At 37.2% G+C, this 23,331-nt stretch overlaps 1 protein-coding gene across 7 annotated transcripts in view; it reads left to right on the forward strand.

Moving 5' to 3' along the window:
• Nucleotides 1-12,660, forward strand: part of CNTLN (centlein) — a 202,876-nt gene extending 190,216 nt beyond the window's left edge. For all 7 annotated transcript variants that reach the window (XM_084504846.1, XM_084504849.1, XM_084504851.1 and 4 more), the window contains 3 exons: nucleotides 2,192-2,377; nucleotides 3,759-3,836; nucleotides 11,937-12,660. In XM_084504846.1, coding sequence (XP_084360972.1) covers nucleotides 2,192-2,377; nucleotides 3,759-3,836; nucleotides 11,937-12,038 — 366 coding nt within the window. In that variant the 3' untranslated portion in view covers nucleotides 12,039-12,660. The remainder of the gene's footprint in view (nucleotides 1-2,191; nucleotides 2,378-3,758; nucleotides 3,837-11,936) is intronic.
• The last annotated feature ends 10,671 nt before the right edge of the window (nucleotides 12,661-23,331 follow it).

Genomic DNA, 23,331 nt, shown 5'->3' on the forward strand with positions numbered 1-23,331 from the left:
ATTAACAGATTGAGCACAGTGGAGTAACAATTTCAGGGGTCCACTATTGCTGTTGATATCAGCTTGTTCATTCATCATGGACATCTTTTGGAGTTTATATAAACCTATAAAAATGATCTAATAATATAATAAGACTATTGTCTAGCAATTTTAATTTGTTGTTTAAGATGTTCGAGTGAATGTTTGGCTTTGTTTACAAACATGTTTTGTTTGTCTGTGTTTGGTTGCTCATCATTATTCATAGTCTTGCCATGTAGCTTTGCAACTAATTTCCTTGATATTTTGCTCCTTTAACTTAAATTTCTTCTTTGCACTGTGTACTGTGAACCTTTTAGCCTTATGATCTATATCTGAGGGACATCCCATTACTTTTAAATAAGTTGATTCAATTTGATTGAAGAAATACATATTTTTCCACTGTTAAATACATCTCCTACATATTGCAGTAGCCAACTTACTGTTAGACCATTTTGAATGCCACAAAAACATGTAATTATGCATCTGTAATTTTCTTTCATAACACGTGCTTTTCTGCTTGGGGCTTTGCTTTTTCTTTGTTCCCTTCTATGAGCTTTGTCCAAGTGGCCTTAGCTCCCTGCATATATAATATTTCATGTTTCTACATTCCTGTCAGCTCTGTATTTGAAGACAGGTATATGTACAAGGTACTGTGTTGGAAATACTGTGTATAGAGGGACCCACACTTGAATCAGAAAACAGGACAAATTTCATTGTATGCTCTCTCCTCAAATTTGTGGTAGGGTAATTTTTTTAAATAAGTAAATTCTAGAAAAATAAGGAAAAAATGTTATATTGGGAAAGTGATAGAAAAATAAATATTGGAATCAGATGTTGTGATTTCTTTGAAATTTATTAGCAAATGCTCTATAATGACCGTATTTTGAATACACTGGAGGCTGTAGAGTACCCTGAATTTCAATAAACAGGCTTCATAATTCTGCAGTCAGTTTCTAGAGATGAAGGCATTCTGCAGCAAAAGAATTGCCAGGAATTTATCAGCTACTCATGAGAAATAGTTTAATAAGAGGAGACCCACATATGACGATCAAAAAAAAGCTTATTCTCTCATTTTAAACTCAGCCACGGTGTCTATGTTGACAATCACTTCTCTGCTTGAGTCATTGAAATCACTAGGAGGATCTTCTGACATTGAATTACTGCTCTTGTCTCTCAGCCAACAATTTTTAAATAAAATTACCTCACTGTGCTTTTGACAAAACCTTTTTGTCATATGTGCATAAATGTTGAAACAAAATAATTTCAATTATACAACCGGTGATTTATACTAATGCTTTGTGTTATTTCAATGAATCAGAAAATTTTAGGAATGTGATAGATAAGAACTTGAAGCATCGGTTCTTTGTTAAGCCATTTGCACATGTTCAGCTTTGGTAGGTATTAGTCAAGCTCAGTACTTGTATGCTGTCGAAGAACAAAAACCAAAACCAGTTTTCATTCAGGTTAGAACAGTCTCTTCAGCAGGATGTTTTGTACTGTTACTTTTAATTCTAGTTTTAAACTAAGAGAGCAGCCTCACCCCGACTGGGTTTCTTCTTTCCATTTAGCTGAGAGAACTATGTTTTGTCCAGCCATCTCTTGATTTTTTAACTTTGCCTAGGTTTTACACCAGGATTGTTAAATCCCAGAAGTCCCTTTTTTTTCTATCCCACATAATGGTTCTCCTTTCCTATCACTTAAATCTTTCAAAAAGCTGCCCTTTCCAAAATGTACCAGTTTTCTTTTAGCAATATTCTTCTGTTTTTCTGGATTTTATTTTTTTTAAAGCTGCAACCATCCTTCTGGCTTAGCAGTATGTACCACATTACAGAAATTAATTCTGGTAGACTGAATCAGAAAAGCCTTTTTAATTGATTTTGCAGAATCTGCTTTGTCTTACTGTTGATGGCATTTTGAATATAGTTACTTCTCTAAAGGCATACTAAGAAAATATGTACTTATGTTTAAGAACATTTTATGTTTATTGTATTAATTCATCCTGTGTTTTCTAAATATGTTATTTCATATTACAGAGTATACCCCATTCAACTAATAAAACAGAATAAAGATAGTTCCTAGCTAAAGGAGCTTAGATTAAATGATATTGTGTTTTTCATAGTGTTTGTACTTTAAGAAAAATTGCATTGGTTTATTTTCTGCTTGCATCTTCCAGGCTCTAAGCACAGAGTTACAGCACAGCATACAAGAGCTGAGAATAAAAATCAAACAGGCAAAAAAAAAGGAAGAAGCGAGGGCACGTAAAAAAGGTCTTTCCCAAGAGTCAATTCTGTTGGCAGCTTCTATCCTTAATGTTTCAACAACTGATGTTGAGGAGATATTAGAAGTAGAAGATGATGAGGTAAGTTATTTTAAGGACTCTACAGCAAAAAGGGGCTAGATCAGAAGATGCTGTAAATTTGTGTTCTTCTGGAAAAGAATTTCCAGATAAAGTCTGGAATTTCATTGTGCAGCATCCAGCACAAGAAGAACAGAATGGTTGAATTTGAATAAAAAGGTCATGTTAGAGATTCCTAAGGTGTCAAGACTTTGGGCATACATAAATAAAATATAAATACGCTGTTTTGAGCATTCAGGTGTAGAGGCATTATTTGAAAGTAGCTTCCCTTTTCATGAGATGATCTGGCAGGGTTATACATTTTAAATAGACTTTTGCATTAATGGAAAAAAAATTAGAATTTCTCTTGTGCCAAATTGGTTTGGTGGATGTTTACTTTCTTCAGTTGTCATACTTGCCTGTTAAAGGTATTCTAGTAGACATATGTTTTCAGGAGGAATCCATTGCCTTTTTTTGTTGATTCTAACATGCATTTTTATGGAGTCATGCAATCATTTACTTTGGAAAAGATTAAAAAAAAAATAAAAATCATATTACTATGAAATAGTTGATAGTGTTAGTAATAGGAATAGGAATTATTGTCCAGAGTTATTTAGGCCAGATCAAATAATCCATGACAAAGCCCCTGCGCTTGCATTTAATAAGTGCCTCAAAGTTGACCCTTATTGGGCTGGAACCATACAATACTGACAGCTTAGTCGTAGCCTTATTGTAGCTTTGTATCGTATAAATCACAAAAAAGAGTTTTCAATTGACTTAAATAAATGTGCATGTTATGTGTATGCACTGACACAGGTTACATTCATAAATATAAATATTATGGACTGATCCCTGCCCTGTTAAGAAGCATCTCTACACCCTTATAAAGTGATTGGCTTTGATAGGATTGTTGCAAGCTTACCTCATTCTGATAGTAATCTTTATATCCTATTTCTTTTCCTTATAAGCAATGCAGGGGATATATATGTAAAACACACAGATGTACTCAATAATAAACAGAAAACAATTTTAAAATGCAGGTGTTGAATTTACACTACACAAACTTTAGATACCTATTGCATTTATCAGTGTGTAGGCTCAGGAACCTTTAAATTGAACTCAAAAGATTTCCACATAGATCACATATATACCTGTATATTTATATGAAAAGAACATGCCTTGCAACTTTCTAGGGACATACACAAACATGGATAGGTTTATAAATTTAACAGAGCCCTCATATTCAGTGAGCATGCTTCAGGTAACTAGTTCTGTGAGCATAGTTCTGACTTCTACATTTTGTTTATTTAATATGTATCCAGTTACACACATCCTTTATCATTCATTATGTTCTTCTCAGGTGGTGTTAAAAAATCGTGTGTATGTTATATTTTTCTATTTTTAGGAAACAGCAAAGACAAAAATGGAATCTGAAAAAGATAAGGAATGGCTGCACAAGATACAAAAGCTTCTTGAAGCACAGGTTCTAAATTTATATCTTCCCTTAATGAATTATATATTTTTTACTCTGGATAGCTAAGTGTTTTTTGGTTGTAAATAATCCATTGTCCTTGTAACTATGCCACTAGTAAGTGCGATAAAATCCTCATTTTGTGCTATTTCCTATTTATTTCTTTTAAAATAAGAGTCACTGGATAAAACTGAAGAGTTGTTAACCCAGGATTTGTGATAGCTAACTCAGCAGCTCAAAACAGTGAAACAATACTGGAGAAAACCAGCACAGATCTTGGCAAATGTGTTAATTAACTTATTGAGACAGTCTGTAATGTTTGCTAGAGTGAAACGGATCCATCCTCTCATACCTCTTAGGAAAAAGAGATTTTTTATTATGTGCCTTTAAAGTTAGTAGTTGATACAGACACCTGAGGAGTTCATGGGTTTCAGTGACCTTTTACTGTGGACCTGTTTCCAGTCAATTCATGTTTTCCTCATAGCCAGACAGCTGTTTATTATCGTGTCTTCCCGCATTCTCTACAATATTTTCTACTGAGACCTCGAGCAGCTTGTTAGTGGGAAGTAAATATTGATTTGGCATCCTGTCAATGCAGAAAGAATGAAAAAATTTCCACCAGAGGCCCCTCAAACATTTTCCTATCGACATTTTCTGGGCAGAGAGGAAAGCTGCATAGAGGATGACAAGGCTGAGACTAGCAGAAATCCCTGAGGGGTCCATTGAGACTGCCGCTGTGACCTGTGTGATACTTTTTCTTCTCTTTCAAGTCTTTTTTTTAATACACACAGAGTCTGCTGGGATGCTCCCCTCTTGTAAGTGATCAAGGGCAGTTTATTGGCAGGTGAGAGCCCTGCTTTTCTAGCCATAGTCAGCTTTTGTTTGGACATCACTGACAACATACACTGACTCTTGAAACTTTTCCATTATGTTTTAGTTGTCTCCTTTATTCAGATGATGTGTAGCTAATGTCTGAAATGAAATAAAATTTGATTTATAAATCCAGTGTTCCTAATGCATATTCACTAGCATGTGTCCATTAGCAATGTAGTACATTTCTATTAGGCATGTGAATGACTGAAAATATTTTGAAAACCATTTCAAGGGAACAATCACTTGCAGATTGAAATGTTTTATCATTAATAGCTTTTGTGTCTAGATTGTGTCCTATGACCAGATTTTAAAGAAATTACTGTTTTTTCCTCTTTCATTATCAAAACTCGCTGTCATTAAGACTGCTTAATTGCTGCAGTGGAGATAGAAATAGCAGTTTGCTTTTACTGGCTTTGTCAGAAATACTGGCATTTTAATTTAAACACCTCACAGTGTTACATGGAACTTGGAAGAAAATACACAAGTATTTCTATTCACTACATTGCCTGCGTTGGAAGATTTTATTTTTTTAATTTGTGAATTTCAAGATTCTGTTCATATTACAGATGCCAGACTAGGAATCAGATTGTGCAGAATACAACAAGGAATTCTGATTCTATTTTTTTTTGTCATTCTTTGGCAGATTGTTAAAAAATCCTAAGCAGAATCTTATCACATCTCTTTGTCTGATGTAGAGAGAGAGCAAAAGCCAGGGCATGAAGAGTGAGGGGATTATTGACTATACAACCAACTATATTAAGATTGCAAATGTTAACTAAGGATGGGGGAGCTCGTTGCTCTTAGCCACATCCCTTTGTATACAACTTAATAGTGGTTTTCAGTGTTTTTTGCTCCATCTTGTGGGGTTCCACAGGAGGAGCTCTGAAGGTAAAAGTAATTCTTGGCAAATCAATCATCTTTAGAATGGCAGGGAGATTAGTGCTTTTTTGGGAGTAACCAGCTCTGCTTTTCCTTTCTGTCCTTACTAAGTCACATGAATGGAAATTGCTTAGATTTCTTGGTCCCTGTTTAGGAGCAGCTCACAGAAGAGGTCTGTGCCCTTTAAACTGTTTAACTCATACCTGTAAAGAGGTTGGTAGTGGTTTTCTTTATCAGACATTGGTAATATTTCTGATCAGGAAACCAAAGCTCATGGTGAAGTGAACACTTCATGTTGAGACTTTGCTCAAAACAGGCTGCTTATTTAGTGATACAGGTTGACAAACAGTGTATACGTTTGCATACTGAGACAAAGATACAGGCATGACCTTTTCTGTTATTCTGAGAAAATGTTCGGTTGAAAATTGCATCAGATCACTTAATATTGCAGTTTGATATAGTGTCTTTTTGTGCCATTGAGCCAGGACTTTGGAACATAATTGCCCAGCAGTATTGATTTAATTGCCTAGGTTTATTTGTGGACTCCTAATTATTGACTGGAGGTAAATTTAATGGAGAAACCTTTATGAACACTGGGAAACTGCTGCTGTTGCTGTTATACATAATGAACTGCATCATATCCCTTTAGATCATTCTTCAAGCTAATTTTATTCCACCGTGACAGTACGATAACATTTAAAATGTCATAGACATTTTACTTTTATTACTGACATACGCCATTTTACTGCTGCATTAGATTTTTGGGGGGGACTGGAGAAAGCACTAGTTGCTTTTTACTGTCATTTTATAGATCCCCCTAAAGTGTAATCATAAAGTATAGCACACCTCCATTTTACATTTCATCTGTACCTTTATTTGCTGTGCACTTATGACTTAAGAAAGTGTAGCTTCTGTCAGCTTCACAAAAATGTTAATACTTCAGTGCTAAATATTTTTGCGTTCATGAATCTCACAGTCCCCAGTCAGAACTTGTCTCATTTTATGAACTGCTATCAAAACATTACATGTGGAAACTTAGAACTTTTACAGAGACATCTCTGCTTCAGGATGTTGTTATGTAAACAAGAATTGTGTAACCTAAGAGTACAGTGGAGACGCTTCACCCGAGTGTATGCAGGTACCTGGTGTCTCTGCAGTGCGGTAGCTGAGACCTGTATAGAGACATCAGGCTGAATATGTGTTAGTGAGCAGGCATGGGAGAAAGAACCCGGGAGATACATCACACTGCAGAGCACTGAGTGTTTGGGAGCTTATGATATTTGGGGAAGGAGGGCATAAGTATGGGTATCTTGATATATAGCTGTGCTTATAGCTTGCCTGACTTCTGATGAGGTTTTTACATACTTTCTCTCACATATCTCCCCTCTGTGTGTGTCTTATTATTTGAACCAGGTATTAGCACTATAGTAGCACTCTTTTTATAATCATCAACAAAAAACACATCTCTAGCTTTTTCCCGTTGTAAGAAACTTTATATAGCCAAATTGATAGGATGACTTCTTTTCACGGCTTAGACAAGATGTTTCCTACCAGCCAAGGCTTTCATTCATTGTGACTGATCATAAGGAACAGCATCTCTAAGCAATCAGTTAATAATTTAGCATGTGAGTACAGCAGTTAGCCTCAATCCAGATTACTGCCTGAAGTCTCCAATAATTATTTTTTTAATAAAATACAAATCATCTGCCCAACTCTTCCAAGCACTGTACCAAATGTCAGCATTGATTTAGCATGTCCCTTATCAGATAGACAACAGCACTGGTCTTCCCTCCCTCTTCAGGTCCTCCTTGGGATATCATATCTCACATAAACAAAGCCACCCAATGAAATCTTTTCTATCATGACCTCATTATTAATATACAGATCATATTACAGTGGTGAAAAAAAAAGTTCTTCCAGAAGAACTCCCTCCCCTTTGTTCTCTGGGCTCTCTGTAGGTACATGTATGTGTGTAGCCCATCTCTAGAACATGGGATTTGAACAAACACTCCTCATCAGTCAGTAAGTACTTTCCCCAGCCCATTTTTAGGATTTGCACTGGATTCTAAATACAGACTTCCTCGGTCTCATTCACGTATGTACACCAGCAGCTGTAGTTGTTTCCTTTCAAACTTCCTGAGTTACAACTCACCTGCTTTCCTTTCCTCAGTCTGTCTCCAGCCTGTCTGTCTTCCCCCTTCTCTTTGAACAGGTGTCTGTGCATTGCCTGCCATTTGCTCACATGCACATGTATATATTCACTTGTGCACACACGCGCACGCTTACCACCATCACAAGGTGTTTCAATAACCTGCACCTTAAAAAGCAGCAGCAGTGCAGTATGAATCACGTCTTGGATACTGCTAACGTTGGTATCAGACCACCAGACTGTTCTTATTGAAAGATTAAGAGCTCCATCCTGAATGTTGACTACCCCTTATGGTATAAATCTGTGTTTTATCTCATGCACAGAAACAAAAACGTTACACAACTTGTCGTGGACTAAGTACAAGGATAAATCATCTTGATTACTTAGGATAAGAATACAGACACACTCACACTAATGTGTATTTATCTAAGCAAGTACATACACCTATACGAAAGCAGGACAAAGAATAATACTGAAGAGAAGCATATCTCTCTCTCTCTCTCTCTCTCTCTTTTTTTTTTTCTTTTACTTATAGTTTACAGTAAAATTAGGAAGTTTTAGTCATTAACTGGTGTTTCTTCATTTTTACTCTTTTTTCTTTCCTTTTTTACTTCATTTTAACTTTTAGATTATTCTTTGTGTTTCACTCAATTCATGTTAAGGCAGCTTTGCAGTGTGTTTGTATAGTTTTTTGGGCAAATGTGTTATACATATGATCCCTATGGGGAGATTTAAAATAGGTGTAACCATTTATTTGTGTATTTCAGGAATAAAATACCATTATTTCTACGTTAACACATTTTAGTGTTTGTGAAACAGAGGCCAAGTGATGTTGCAGTCCATGAATGGTGATGTTGTGTCTCATTAAAATAACAATATTGCCTTGCACTCATTACGAGTCTTCTCACTGGCATATCAGAAAGCTGTGTGTTTATGCTGGGTAAGACTCAGTAATGTAGTGTAAGGTCAACAGACGTTATTAGTATGTTTGTTTACAGAAGGGATCTTTGACAGAAGCATACTCAAAGTAAGAATAAATAGGTGAGAGAATTAGAAATAACTACCAGTGTTCTTGACTGTTTAGGACCATGTTACCTTACACCAAGATATCTGTCTGATAAGATGTATAAGAAATGCACCATTTCATCTATATGGCTTTTTAGTAACAAGGAAGAAATCTATATTTTCTAGAGTTAAATAAATAGAAGGTAGAGTTAGATAAATAAAAATATTTAAAGACATACATACTTTGCTTTCACAAGTTTTCTGATTTTATGCAAATCAGTTGAATAGTACTTCTCCAAAATCCTACCGTAATGTACTGATTTAGGGTTGCTACCATTGTTAATGCACAGTGTTCAAATAAATTGGCTGTGGCACAGATAATTGAAAACCACTTGAAGGAAGCTTGATTTTGTACATAATTATCACTGGTATAAACAAGCTTTTACTCCTTAGATGTGCGCTTAGCACTTGCTGAACTCTGAAAGCCTTCCCTAAGCATATGGCAAGTCTGGAAATTGGGATAAATACTATGGAGTAGAGACATCGTCTACGGTTGTGAAGTTCTGGGGAGAAATGTAGAGGAAAGCTTCCCAGGATAGTTACAGAGTCATCATTAAAAGTAAACCTGACAGGCTTCTATTAAAGATGAAGACTGTAGAGATCATCCAGTCCTGGGTGTCTGTATGGAAAGAAAAACAGATAAAAACATACAGTACTTTCTGAAACCAACAAACGGGAAAGAATGACATAATGTTCAACTTTCAAATGCTTTTGATTTAAATGAATGATTTAAATGGAAAGACTTCTTTAAAAATCACTTTGCTATGACATGGAAGCCACAGAGAGTAGCAAGCAGCAAGTAAAATGCAGCTAGAATGATATGAACCAGAGACATCAATAAGAAAACATTCATCTTGGGCAGAACATTAAGGAGGTAAAATGTATCAAAAATGAATGTAGTCAAGCTGGCAAGAAGAATTAGAGACTTTGAGGTAATGGTATAGTGTTCTCGTAAAACCATATTTAGACAAGGAGGGAGAGCAATTAGAGTGAACAGGATGCCAGGGTCAGTGTTTTTAAAGTACAGTAGCGAGTAAATGTCACAGAATTTCAGATAAAATTAGGTCTTGTGTTACTCTGAATAGATTTGTGCTCAGTGTGTTGGATCCCTCTATTCCCCCAAAAGTCATCACAGAAGTGTACTGGAGAAGGCTGACAGGTGTAGATGACTACGAGAAAATTCTTATCACAGACAGAAGTTATTTATGACAGATAGAGATGGCTGGTCAGCAAGTACCAGCCCTACAAAATCCCCTTTCCTGTAGAAAAGAGTAATAATGCATGTTGCCAGCCCTTTTCCGTAACTGCAGGGTGACTGTTGAGCAGAACACAGGATTGCCTTATGTCCCATTATTGTCAGTTCATGACAGATGATTGCTATTAATAAGATTTTCCTTGCTACCATTTTGGAATTTTTTTTTCTGACTTGTTAATGATTATAAATATCAGGATATTGACATTATACCAGCATATGTATTTGGTGTGATCCTACAAATATATTGATTTTATTTTTATTGCTTTAATTTTATTTTATTATTTTAATTTCATTTTGTTTCGTTTTATTATTGCCTGATATGTATACCTAGGATAAACAAGTAGTACTGTATCTGGTATAACCATCATACAGATTTGTCTTTAAGAATGAATAGAGAAGTGGAAAAGTAAAATCAGATTAGATGTACTTGAGTGTAGACCTTGAGAATGGTTCTAGTAGCAAAAGGCGTTGCCTTGAACTACAGTTATGAAAAACAGAGGAAGCTGGTGATTGACTTTCCTTTCAGTGCTTAAAATAGTCTTAGAAAAAGCATACAAACTTTTTACATGGTCAAATAACGGTAGGACAAGAAGGAATGGTTTTAAACCGAAAGAGGGTTTAAAGCCCCGAAAGAGGGGCTTTAGATTAGATATAAGGAAGAAATTATTTCCTGTGAAGGTGGTGAGGCACTGGCACAGGCTGCCCAGAGAAGCTGTGGCTGCCCCATCTCTAGAAGTGTTCAAGGCCAGGCTGGATGGGGCTTTGAGCAACCTTGTCTGGTGGGAGGTGTCCCTGCCCATGGCAGAGGGGTTGGAACTGGATGGCGTGTATGGTCCCTTCCAACCCAAAAACCATTCTGTGATTCTATGACCTGCTCAACTAATTGCTGTATTTTACCTAATTTATTTCTGTTGGCCTTATTAAAGTAAAATTATATCTGCTTCTTATATGAGTGGCAGCTGTTAGTAGTTCCTCTGTGGGATTGTCACCTATGTCATCACTGATCTTAGTGGTTCAAGAAAGCTGACAGAGCTCTCTGAAGCCAACAGAGACTTTTCCAAGGATGAACTACAACTGTTTGGTTCTCCTCTGGCACACTACTGTGCGCTCTTGGGGTGGATTTGCAACAACTAGTGCTTTGTACCACCTTCAAAAGTACTTCCCTACTGTGTACTCATGCAGCAAGATTGTGAAAGAGAACCTCTTTGAGCATTAAAGCAATGACAGAGAAAAAGATACCAAATCTCCTTACCTGAAGACACTGTGCAAATATGTATTTTTTCATATCAGAACAGATATAAAGAGGTTTTTGCATTTTCTGTACCTATGTAAATACAGATCTTTGGTATTACACTTCAGAGAAGAACACTTTTGTGCATTATCCTAATCAATACAGTTGGAGTTTTCAGGGATGGGGGGTTTGTTTTGTTTTTATTTACAAGTTTTGATATCAAAGTCTGAACTTGCTGCCATTGTCACAACACTGAGAGCTGTACTGGGAGTTCTGTCTCATCCTCCTGAGAGCAGTGAACATGCAGTACAATTTCTGCATGCCCTAGAGATGACTGTAACCTCTTATTGATCAACTCGTTGAAGATAAATGACAGAGATGCTAGTACTGCAGTTTACATCATTAACATGGTCAGTAAAGCATGAATTGTTCAATAAGGCGTTTATCTTTTTTCATTTTACTCTGTTCTTTTATCATTTTTATGGTAAAGTGCAAAGTTTCAGGCAGTAACCAGGCAGGTGAACTTTAAAGATCAGATGTGTGTATGCGTGGTGCTTGTCAGAACTAAGTGAAATCTAACAATTTAAAGATATTTAATAAATGCTTTTCACACAAAAATAAAGTTCAATGATCATTTTTCTTACTATGTTTCTTTTCCAGTTTCCTTTTGCCACATATTTAATGGACGCCATATTGGAAAAATTAAATGAGAAGAAGAAACTGGTAGAAGAGTACAGTTCTCTCATGAAATGCATTGCGTGATATTGCTAAGACTTTGCAAAGGGTGACTAAAATATGTGTGCTGTTTCCTGACATCTTTCCTCTTCACATAAAGAACTGTCAATAAGCACGTTCAATACATAAGTAGAAACCATGAACTAATTAATTGTTGAACAAGAGGAATTAGTTATGTTCCTATTTAGAGTGTAGTGTTTCATTCCTGAAGACAAAAATTGCTGCAAATCAATACGAGTTAAACATGAATTTCCTTTAAGTGCATTGGCAACAAACACCAGTGTGAGTTTTGTAGAGAGAGGATGTTTTTGATATGATGGATACACAAAAATTGCAAATAACTCACAGTTGTACCAGTCAGAACGGTAGAAGTAGGATTTACAAAGGAACTGAGAGCATCAGTGGCATTTTGAATACCTTATTTTGGCTTGTTTGTAAATCCCAGCTTTATAGTATGTGCTCCGTAATATGATATGCACTCTCTGTATGTTCAAAAAAAAAATGAGAAAATGAATGATTGTAGAAGAAAAACTATTCAATGTAGAGTGATGCTTCTTGGAAAAGTTGTATTTTCTTCTGAGTAGGATTGTATTGCATGCAATTAATTTAATTGTATTTCAAAAAGTTCAATAAAGTTTTTTCCAATGTTGTTTAGTTTTTTATTTCCCCCACCCCCCCATAGTTCCACTTGCAGCTTGCAAGTAAGTAAAAATGGTATAGAGTTTTAGTTGTTTCCACCATGACTTTCTGGCAGTACTAACAAATGATTCCTTCTTCTTCATGCTTTTGATCTTAACAGTTTATATTCCTCTGGACCATGTGAAAAAAAAAAAAAAAAAAAAAAAAGGAAAAACATAAGTTTCTGAATTTATGTTTAAATGACGTTGAACATATTAGAATACGTGGCTTTTTGCCTATGGATGTCATGTTGTTTTACAAAGAATGGCAGTATCATTATTCATATGGGGCAGGGAATCAGAAGTCAGAAGACCTAAAATCACTCAACAGAATCATGAAACAGAAAAGTTTTCTGCCTGCCAGTCATGTGCTTTTCATAGGATGTCAACAGGTGTCTTTTAATTCATGGAGTTCAGTACTTGGTGTCTTTAAGGAAAGTATGAGGAAGGGAAGACATCACTAAGCATCTGCTGTCATCTACCTGATGACAGTAGGGGCTTGAGAGAATTCTTATTGGATTTATGGAAAATTGAGCAAGCATATTCCGCAAGGACCTGTAATTTAAGATCTGGAAGAAGCCCTATAAAAAGAGGAATACATCTTTAGGAATGGTTGACCACCACCTTTTCCAAAGCAAGAAATAAGGGACATCATATCAACACTCATGACATATTCAGTGCAAGCAAAAGGATACCATTTCCAGGCAAAGCTGCATTATGGAACTCCTGTCTTCAGGGTGGGTATTACTGAAACAAAAAATGGACTTCTATGCCAATAAAAATATTGGAAAAGAAATACATCAAAATAAATAGAAACCATGTTCATAGATTTTCAGTTATTGCAGCAAAATGTATTTGCATATAATTTCAGTGTAAGGCCATTTCCACCAGGTACTGGAAATATCTTCATAAATCCAAAGCTCTGTTCAGATTAGCCTCCTTTGTCTTAATTTTCTTGCTCTGCAAGACCTTTCGGTGCCAGTCTAGAAGTCTCAGGTTTTGATGAAAGAGCAGAGAACGTCACCTAATTCAATGGAAACCAAAGAATATCTAAAGACAAGTTCCAGACTATTTTCTTCTCCTTCTTCTCCCACTTCTTCTTCTCCTTCTCCTCCTCCTTTCTCTTGTTTTGTTGTTGTTCTCCCCTCCCCTTTTTCTTTCTCTTCCTTTCTCTTTTTTCCTTCTTTCCTTCCTTCCTTTTATTTGCAGCTGTTTTACTTGTGCATCAAGAGACCCAGAAATGCTCTACAAAGAAAAATTTTTCTCCATAACTTTCTGTGTCCTGGGCCTCAAGTGTAGGATGCATTTTCTACTTTCTCTGGAAAGTCCTAGGGTCAATAAGCCTCGTACACTTAAGTGGCCAAAATGTTACATTTCAAGTCTTTTCCAAAACAAGTTCTGCAGAACATACCTTGATACCTATAGATACCTATACGTATCTGATACAGATACATCTGTAAAGATGTATCTGTATCAGATACGTATACAGATACGTATACAGACGGATACAGATACGTCTTTTCTCATCATCCTAGTCTTCTACAATTTTCATCCACTTCTGTCATAGTGGGCAATGAAACAGCTCTATGTAGGGGAATTTCAATCAAATTAATGTATTGCTAATTAACAAACTTTTAATTACTGACTGTGGTATGGAGAAATCATAATACTTATTATATGTGGGAAGGGAACAAATGCCTGAAGAGGAAGAAAGGCACAGAAAACTGTTGACACAGGGCAGGGCAGGAGGGGTGCCCAGGGAAAAAGGAAACAAGAGGGTGCTGGGGGTGCAGCCCCAGCCAGCAAGCGACAGAACCATGAGCAGGGAACAGCAGAGACAAGCTGGGGTGTGTTTCCTTAACAGCTCATTTATTTGTTTGATTTCTCCATACCCACACCCCACGCCCTCAGGTGGGTGCAGAGCCAGCTGGCACCAGCTGAGGCCGGCTGCAGGCAGCCCCTCAGTGCTCCCTAGCTGCTGCTTGGGTCTGGCCCAGCCCCGTGCCCGCCCCAAAACCCACCCCTGTGCCTAACACAGTGGTAGGCACGTTGGCCATCTGGTGGTTACAGGTTATATAGATGCAACGGTATGCATATAGGTTATCCCCCTACTGTGAGATAAACATTAAGGCCTTAAATTTATACTGATAAAGCACGGGATTAAGTACTGGACTGGAAGGTTGGAAATGCAATCTAAAAATTTTCAGAATCTGTGTTTTGGTGACCTTAAGCCTGCATTGCATGGCATGCCCCACTATGGCTTGGGGTTGTTTAGGCAGGTTGCAGTCTTCGTCCTGCTCCGACGAGCAGTTTTCAGAGGCCCAGCTGCGTGCTTCGGTCATGGATCTCCATGCTCGCTAATCCAGCAAAACAGTGAAATTAACTCTCCAAATGTATCATGCCCCTATGGTGGTGTTTTTTCAGTTTCTAAAGTTAGATTTACTGGGTCCTCTCTGCCATTCCTACTGGCCTGCTCAGGGCAGACAGTGTTTGCAAGCTTTGTGTGCCAGCAAAAACGCAAAATTGCTAGTTCTGTTTCCTCAGCCGGTTTCCAGCCTGTGCTGGCTCCTAAAAGGCACATGTGTGGAGAGAGGCAGAAGGAACCCCACATGACATTTTATTTGCTACACCAACTTCTTCCTTCTGATTCAGAGGAGATTAACTTAAACTGTGTATTTTAAGAATGAGTTTTTAAAACCTACCCCCAGCACCAGTGTGTTGTTATTTCACCCCTTCTGGAATACAATAAGGAAACATGACAAAAAGCACATTTTGCAAATAGGAGCACTCAGACACAGGGATGTCTCTCCTTGGATTTTGATGTCTTTGGTATCTCTTCCATGTAAGTTATCACAATCTTAGATCAGTGGCATGCCCTTTACCTTGCAAATTGGCTTCCAGCCTCACAGAGCATCAAGCTGGGGAGCAAGGGCACCTTCTAAAGGAAAGGAAGAAAATACCCTCATACCTCTGAAAGAAAGGAAGCCTCTCCACAAAAGTGCAGGATTGTGAATTTCTGCTGTCTTCACATCATATTGTGAAGCATGTTATAAGCATGGCATATTCAGAAAGCAGTGTCTCCCTTAAGTGTCTCTGCTACAGGCAATAACTAGACTTTCTTCATGTAGCTGGTGAGTAGCACTCCACCCTCCACTACACGCGTATTTCAAATTCAAAAACATTTATTTCATTGTGAAATGAAAAAATAAACATAGTACATATTGTGGCAAGACATAGGTTGCTGTAGCAAATCCATATAGTTAAGAGTCTTGAGATCAAGAGACGCCGGTCATCTATCTACCATATCTGTTCCTCTTTGGGAAGTGTGCAAAGTAGTGTATTTTGACAGATTAATGTTTTTTGTTTGTTTGTTTGTTTTTTGTTTGTTTGTTTTTGTCTTTGTTTGTTTTTTAAGGTTGAAAATGGAAACCCAGTATCATAATGAGAAAGGAAAAACAAACAAACAAATATCAACAACAAAACACATGAATTAGATTTTGAAATGAAGAGGAGGAAATGAAATAAATTCTATTGTTGTCTATGTGCTCCTTGAAATTATAGCACTGGTAATCTTTCTGCAAACTTCACTGGAATGCTTGCAAGTATCTTTGATGATTTTACTTTATCTGTTAAAGGTAAAGGCAGTTCATTTCAACTTGTTTAATCTAATATGAAAATTGAAAATGGAAGTATCAGCATTTTTGGAAGAAGCACTTCATCTAGTTTCAGATATTTTTGTAAGGATAACAATGCTGATGTTGCAAAGAAAACTTTTTTTTTTTTTTTTTTTTTTTTTTTTTTACATTTCTCTGTCATTAAAGTTAAATTCTGTCTCCGAAATGAACATAGTTATTTTTTCTTATTATTCCATCTTTTTCTCACCAGCTGAAGAGAAGGATTCTGAAGCAAACTTTCTCATTGTAAAAGGATGGAAGTACATATCTCGATTATGCTTTATGAACAGTTAAAATATCCATTTTCACTGGAACCAGATTTCATAAGCATGTTACATATTAGTGAAGAACTGATTCTGCTATGGGGAGAAGCAACAGCTTGGCACTTTCAAGATAGTGTTGCTAACAAAGCTAAATATAAAACATTTTTTAATTTTTTGAACTATCTGTACCTATGAACATTCAGAAAATTCACTTAATCAATGTCTGGTATTATATCCTTGTGCTTCCTAAAATGACCTCTAGATGGCAAACTTTCACAAAAAATGTGTTCAGTGCTGATTTCTGGACACGGTGAGTAGATTCACTTGTGCAGCTTGGCTGGGACGTTTTATTCCTGGAAGCTCTGAAACACAATGTCAGAAAGACCTGTCACTCGGGCTGCAATAGCTGATATTGCAACGTACGAGGTATATTGGCTATATACAGCCTTTATGTAAGGCGTCACAAAGGCAAGTCCCTATAACATAACAACTTTTATGTATTTACACACCCAGCCATGTATGTATGTATACTTGTGTGTGCATGCATGCATGTGCATTCATACATAAATATGAAGGCTTCAGAGTTTTTTAAATGTTCCAGGCCTTTCAAAAATCTTCATTTTGTACTCTAAAATGTCAAAATTAAAGTCAGCATCTGTCAATAATGGCTTTTCATATTATGTTTCTCTAGTGCCATCTGTCTAACCCACGCAAATCCTAATTTACCTTGATAGGAACCAATCAGAGACATGAGTCTTCCAAAATGTAGATCACTTATGACAAATGATGCCCATCTGTTTCTGTCCTGAGGATTTGCCGTTAGAGAAGGCACTGTGCATGTCTCCCTCCCTGTGTGCTTCAGCACTTGGCATTGTCTGAATAACCCTGGTATTTTCCATGGTGCAAGATAAGGCTGCATATTCTTACATGAATGAGACTCTGGCTGTAATGGTATGGTATGACCTAGTGGTCACAGTAAAGAGGAATTCAGAGAGAAATTCAAAATGTCAAAATGTTCATGTAGTTATTGCATGGTTTCTCACTCTTTGCTTTCAGAGAGAGAGAGAAAGAGAGAGAGAGAGCTGTTTACACCATTATCTTTTCTCTGTATGCCTCAAAGTGAAGTGTAGTACAGTCATTGGAATTAAATATTATTCTATTTTTTGTGTCTTTGAGTCCTTGAACTCCCTTCATTTATTTCCATGCTTCACTCTATCTTGTTATGCACTCATCTCTTACATAAAATAAAAGTCTTATTTTGAGATTTCATGGTCTGAGATTTTCTGGGGTATAATGAAGGACTGAGGGAGTAGAGAACACTCCCTTACTTCTGTTGTAGTCTGATATTCATAAATCAGTTCAGTTGTCTGCTACTTGTGCCAAATTTTAGTTTTATCTTCAGGAATGCAGAGAGGCTATGGAATCAGGAAGGTCTGTATTTTAATTTTGGCCATCATTCTCTCAATTAAGTTAATTGCCTTTTCTGTTTTATATTTACAGTTGAATTAATATTTCATTAAACTATAAACTGAAGATCAGAACAAAGAAAAAAACAAAACTGTGTGGAAGTAGCTGTGTTCCACAGTTTGAGCGTCACTATTGGATAGTTTGGTGTGATTAAACTGGACATTTTGTGGAGGGGGTCTGTCCCCAGACAGGTCCTGAGGGTCCTAGCAGAGGGTCTAGCTTGTTGAGGATTGATATTCTGAGATTTTTTAGGTCAAGGTACCAACCTTTCAGAGATAGCTGGATTATTATTTACATTTTACTCAGCTGTATAAAAGTCACATTTCCTTCATGGTTGTTGGTCATGGAACAAAGCAGCACTTGCAGCATATGTTGTTACAATTTTTATTTAGAAAGGCATTCAACCTGATCTGAAAAACTGATGCTGTGAAGAATACAATACTACGATCAACAACTCTCACAATTCAATATTTCCCATTCAAATTGCCTAGATTCAAAGCTTTGCATTCATTGCTATAAAAAAAATCTCCCATAAAGGTAATCAAGGCTGTGAGCTAGACAGAATGTTAATTTCATCATGGTGTGCATGTGGGGAGGCAGGTATGACTGGACCATAAGCATTGTAATGCATCTGTGCTATGTCTCTATATTTTGTTCATGCTGCAGAAAGACTTGAAAATATGCGCCAAGCAGTGCTCTCATTACATGATTTTTATTCAAACGGTAGTGCTGTTGCCATATTCTCTTTGATCTTTTTCCGGTTATACATGCAAGGATCACGTTTACCCTCTTAGCTACAGCTTTGCATCAAGAACTCATGTTGAACTGGGTATTCCAAGGGATTCACTGTCATTCTGTCAAGGTCTTTTTTTTCTTCTGTGCACTATCACACATCATAAGTAACCATAGTCAACAGGAGCTCTACCTATAGCTTATCAGTGTGAAACTCAGGGTTTACATTTATCAATTGAAAATACAATGACTGCTACTCTAAAAATATTTTCTCTATGAAGTACCTTTTTCTCTATGACGTACCTTTTACAGATCTGAATGGGAGAGTAACATTGTCCTTACAGAAAGAAAAACAAAAACAAACAAACAAAAAAAGTTAGTTCAATGCTTATTTATGTAACCCACAATTTCAGTTAAATGTGGTTCAGATGTTTGTATATTGAAGCTGCTGATTCTGTACTTGTTTTTCAAAATTAGCTTTTTTTCTTCTGAAGAAAAATAATACGTTAACACTTAAAACTGATTGTACTATCAGAATATTGTATATATAGGAAATTTAGAGATTTAGGGGTGCCATTGCTATGTTCTCTCTGCCCTTAAGGATTTAGTTCAAGACAGGAATTTCTCTACGTTATTTTATTGTCATGTGGCTTTCCAAGCATTAAAAAGCAAGTGAGGCCACTAACTGGCACAAGACAATAGCCATGCCAGGGAACCTGTGATCTCTTTAGGCAGAACAGAGCAGCTTCATGGCCTGAAAGCCCAAAGGTACCAGGAAATCACCCCAATGATTTCAGCGGGCTCTGTCGTGCCCGCGAAGGAGGCTGCGTGCTTGTTCAAGAAGCACAGGTCCCTCCGGTGCCCAGCCCTGGATAAGAAGGCTGGGTAAGCCCTGGCACATGCCTCAGAGCCATCGCTGCAGGGTCTTGTGACAGGCCTCTAGCCATCAGGCAATACGAAGCAGTGGCTTACATCCAGGGTCAGCCCAGGAATGACAAACAGCAGTTTGGCAGCAGCAACAGCAGGTGACAGGGCTGGAGATGGGCTCTCCTGGGGCATAGCTCACACCAGGTGGGACCTGGTGAAGGTTTGTGGAGAAGTTCAACAGTTCTGCACTGACTGATGATCATCATCTGCAACCTGCTCTAGGGAACCTGCTTTGGCAGAGGGGTTGGACCCAATGATCTCTTGAGGTCCCTTCCAACCCCTACAATTCTGTGATTCTATGATACTGGATATATTGTGAATTGTGAACACGGAAAGGTAAATCAGGAAGTGAAGTGTTAAAGTATCAGAGGGCTTTATTTTGTTTGGTTTTGTTTGGTTTTATGTAAATGACCTTTTGTCTAACACTGGATGGCACTGAAGCACAAAATATGAAGACAAGTAGGGTAGAGGAAGAGGCTAAGTGCTATTATATGGCTTCTTTTTGCATGGAATTAACTGGTTAAGGGTTTTTCCTGGTATTATCCTCCCCCAAAATAGCATCTGTATTTAAGGTGCTATGCAAAGAGGATTTACAAGTCATTCATGAGGTCTGATTCAGTATGAATCCTGGCATTATGACAGAAAGTCTGCAAACACTCGACATAGTGACAATTTGATAACTTAGTTTAAGATTTCAAGGCAAAGAGCTCTATCCTGACAGTGCAGAGCAGCTTTCTGTCTGGTTTTCTATGATCCTGGCTTCCCTGCTGAGTGACACGTACAATTTGTTGAGAATCTCTAAGAGGGAGATTTCAGTATTCACGAACATGAGGGGGTTGCAGTGGCACAGCCAGGATGAGGAGGAGAACTGAGCATCTCCTGAATTTTAAGCACACTAGAAGTCCCTTAGGCAACCCCTCTTGAGTCACCGCTGACTGTTATTAAAGGAATGAAGAATGACAGCGCAGTGCAGGCACCAGATCCCAGGCCAGTGGCAATGCCTCCTTCCTGCCTTCTCCTGTCTGCACCCTCTGTGTACTCTGTAGTCTCAATCCATTTTGGGGTGATTTTAAGAAAGTTGTCTTACCTATATTTTAATATTTTAAGATGTGTGTTTTTCTCACTCTTAAATCTGTCTTAGATATTCATGTCTTATCTTTAGTAGAGCAATGAAAGGGCAGGATGTCTCCTATTCTGAGACTCTGTCAAGTCACTTGTGTGCTACAAAACAGAAGCTAATTGCAGGAGCTGGGTGTGGACTGATTCCTTCTTATGAATTTCCAACTTTCCTTTTTTTTTTTTTTTTCCCTGAATTGTAATAAGCAGTATTGTTTTTGATTCATTGTTCTTTTCCAAGCCAAAATGCTTCATTATGATTGGTTTCTCCTCTTCTACTTGAATGTGTGCTGTTAATTTTGATCCTTTAGCTAACTTGGAACATGATCCTGTTTTTAGTGAGAGATAGGTAAAGTACCAGAGACAGCTCAATTCTTAAAAAAAAAAAAATAAAAATAAAAATAAAAATAAAAATCTTCCCTTGAACAGTAAACACATATTTTTTATATTATAAATTTTATCACAATTGTTACCTGAAGTCTCCCAGCTTCCTCTGTATGCAAAGTCTACTCTTCAGCAGCTTTCCAGAGCACATTTGTCTGTGAGATTTTGTCTGTTGAGATCAGTAAGTTTTTGCCTACAGACCTGTCGGATGGAGAGTGGCAAGTGGTGCCACTGAAACCAGAGTAGCATCAGCATCTGTCTGGTAATTAATATTTAAACTCAATGATAAAAGGCAACATACAGACATGAGCTATCTAGCATTATTTATGTCTTACATTTGAAGAACACTTTGCACCCAGGGAACTGAAATATGGGGGAAGGACCACTAGGTCCATCCAGAGATATGGAATCAATCAGTCATAGACCAAGTCAGGCATAAAAGTCAGAGCTGTTTCCTTGTGCTGCAACGTGCAGATCACAGACTGTCATCAGACATGACACCTGGTGGAGTTTGTGTTTCTCTTAGCTGATGTGGACAACCATGCTGCTTTTGCTCTCTCCTACTTTTCCTGTCACACTATTTTGCTGCACAGTGACCTGTGCCAATACGTTGTACTTCAGGAACTTAAACCTAAATGACCAGTGATTCTGTTTTGACATGCTCAAAGAACTGGAAGTCTCTGCAGATACTCTGACAAGGACAGAGAAAATCTGTAGCAAGGAAACAACCTGCGAAGCACTTCGTAATAGTTATAGTAAGGCTGTTACAAACAATTCCAAGAAAAAGAAAAAAAAATCCTAGTCTAGAATATGGTTTAAAAAAAAAAAAAAAAAAGAGGAATATAATCATTCATAAACAAAGAAGCAAACCTATCCCAATTCTAATGTAATATTTACATTGGACAATAACAAAATCTTACATCAGTGATACCCTCCTTCACTCCCTAGTCCCTCCAAACTTCTAAGAAGACTTTGTGACAGGGAGAAAAAATGGCTATTCATTTTTAAGCTCTGTTGCTCTAAATTCCGCTGGCTGCAAAACAGCAGTGACTCATTGTCTTGTGTGTGCTTTACTGCATGCTGTTTGTTGGTAATGTGTGACATGCTACACACATAAACCAGAAAGAATCTGCCTCTTGTTATGGTCTGCAGGCTGAAGTCATAAATCCTGGAATGCTGCGAAAAATACAGTGACTTTCCAACAAGCTTTACCTTACTTTACCTTTTCGTCATCTGCCTGTGTCCCCTCTGTAATCAATGACTCGGTTTAAAAGAAAGTGTAGTTGGACAGAAAAACAAACTTCCCTTCTTGTGAAATATCCAATGGCACTTACTTTAAGGGGGTTATGCATCAGTCTGTCAAAATAGAGAGAGGAAAATAAATCAATTGTAACATGCGTAAAGATGGTCCCACAAAATAATCCTGATCTGTGCTCATGAAATTTTTAGTAGAGTTCAACCCTGAGTATCAGTAAATTGCTTCTGACATTACTGTGGTTTATATATCATTTTTATTGGCTTAATGAAATATACATGTGTATGTTCTCCCTTGTCTACCCTTGACTCTTCCTAATGAGCACATCTTTTTATAGCCTTCATTTGCCATAACAACAACCTTAAGCCAAAAGTAAAAATACAACCCATTTGATAACTGTTGTGAGTTAAACTTGGTATTAGATGTGTTCTGGATCTTAGATGTGTTCTAGGCTTCTTACAACTGCCCATTCAAGCGAGCAGTCCTATTTCTACTTATGAAAAAACATTAGTTGTCATTGCTAAAAAAATAGTTTATTGGAGAAAATGATTCAAACATAGTTTTTCTGATCAACTTATTAATAACTAATAATCATATTAATACCCACCAACTAAACCACACACACACAAAATAATAATAATAGTTTTTAATGAAGAAGAGCACCGTATTCCTAATGAAACACAAGTCACAGAAAAAATGATACATGTCACTCTGGGAATGGGATAATGCTGAGGTCTTTGAATTTGGTCAACAACTTATGAGCAAAGAGCAGCAGTATAGGATACCTTCAGGTTGGTTAACCTTTGAAAGAGTTTAATTTAGACC

This window comes from Aythya ferina (genome assembly GCF_964211825.1).
Source record: "Aythya ferina genome assembly, chromosome: Z".
Lineage (NCBI taxonomy): Eukaryota > Metazoa > Chordata > Aves > Anseriformes > Anatidae > Aythya > Aythya ferina.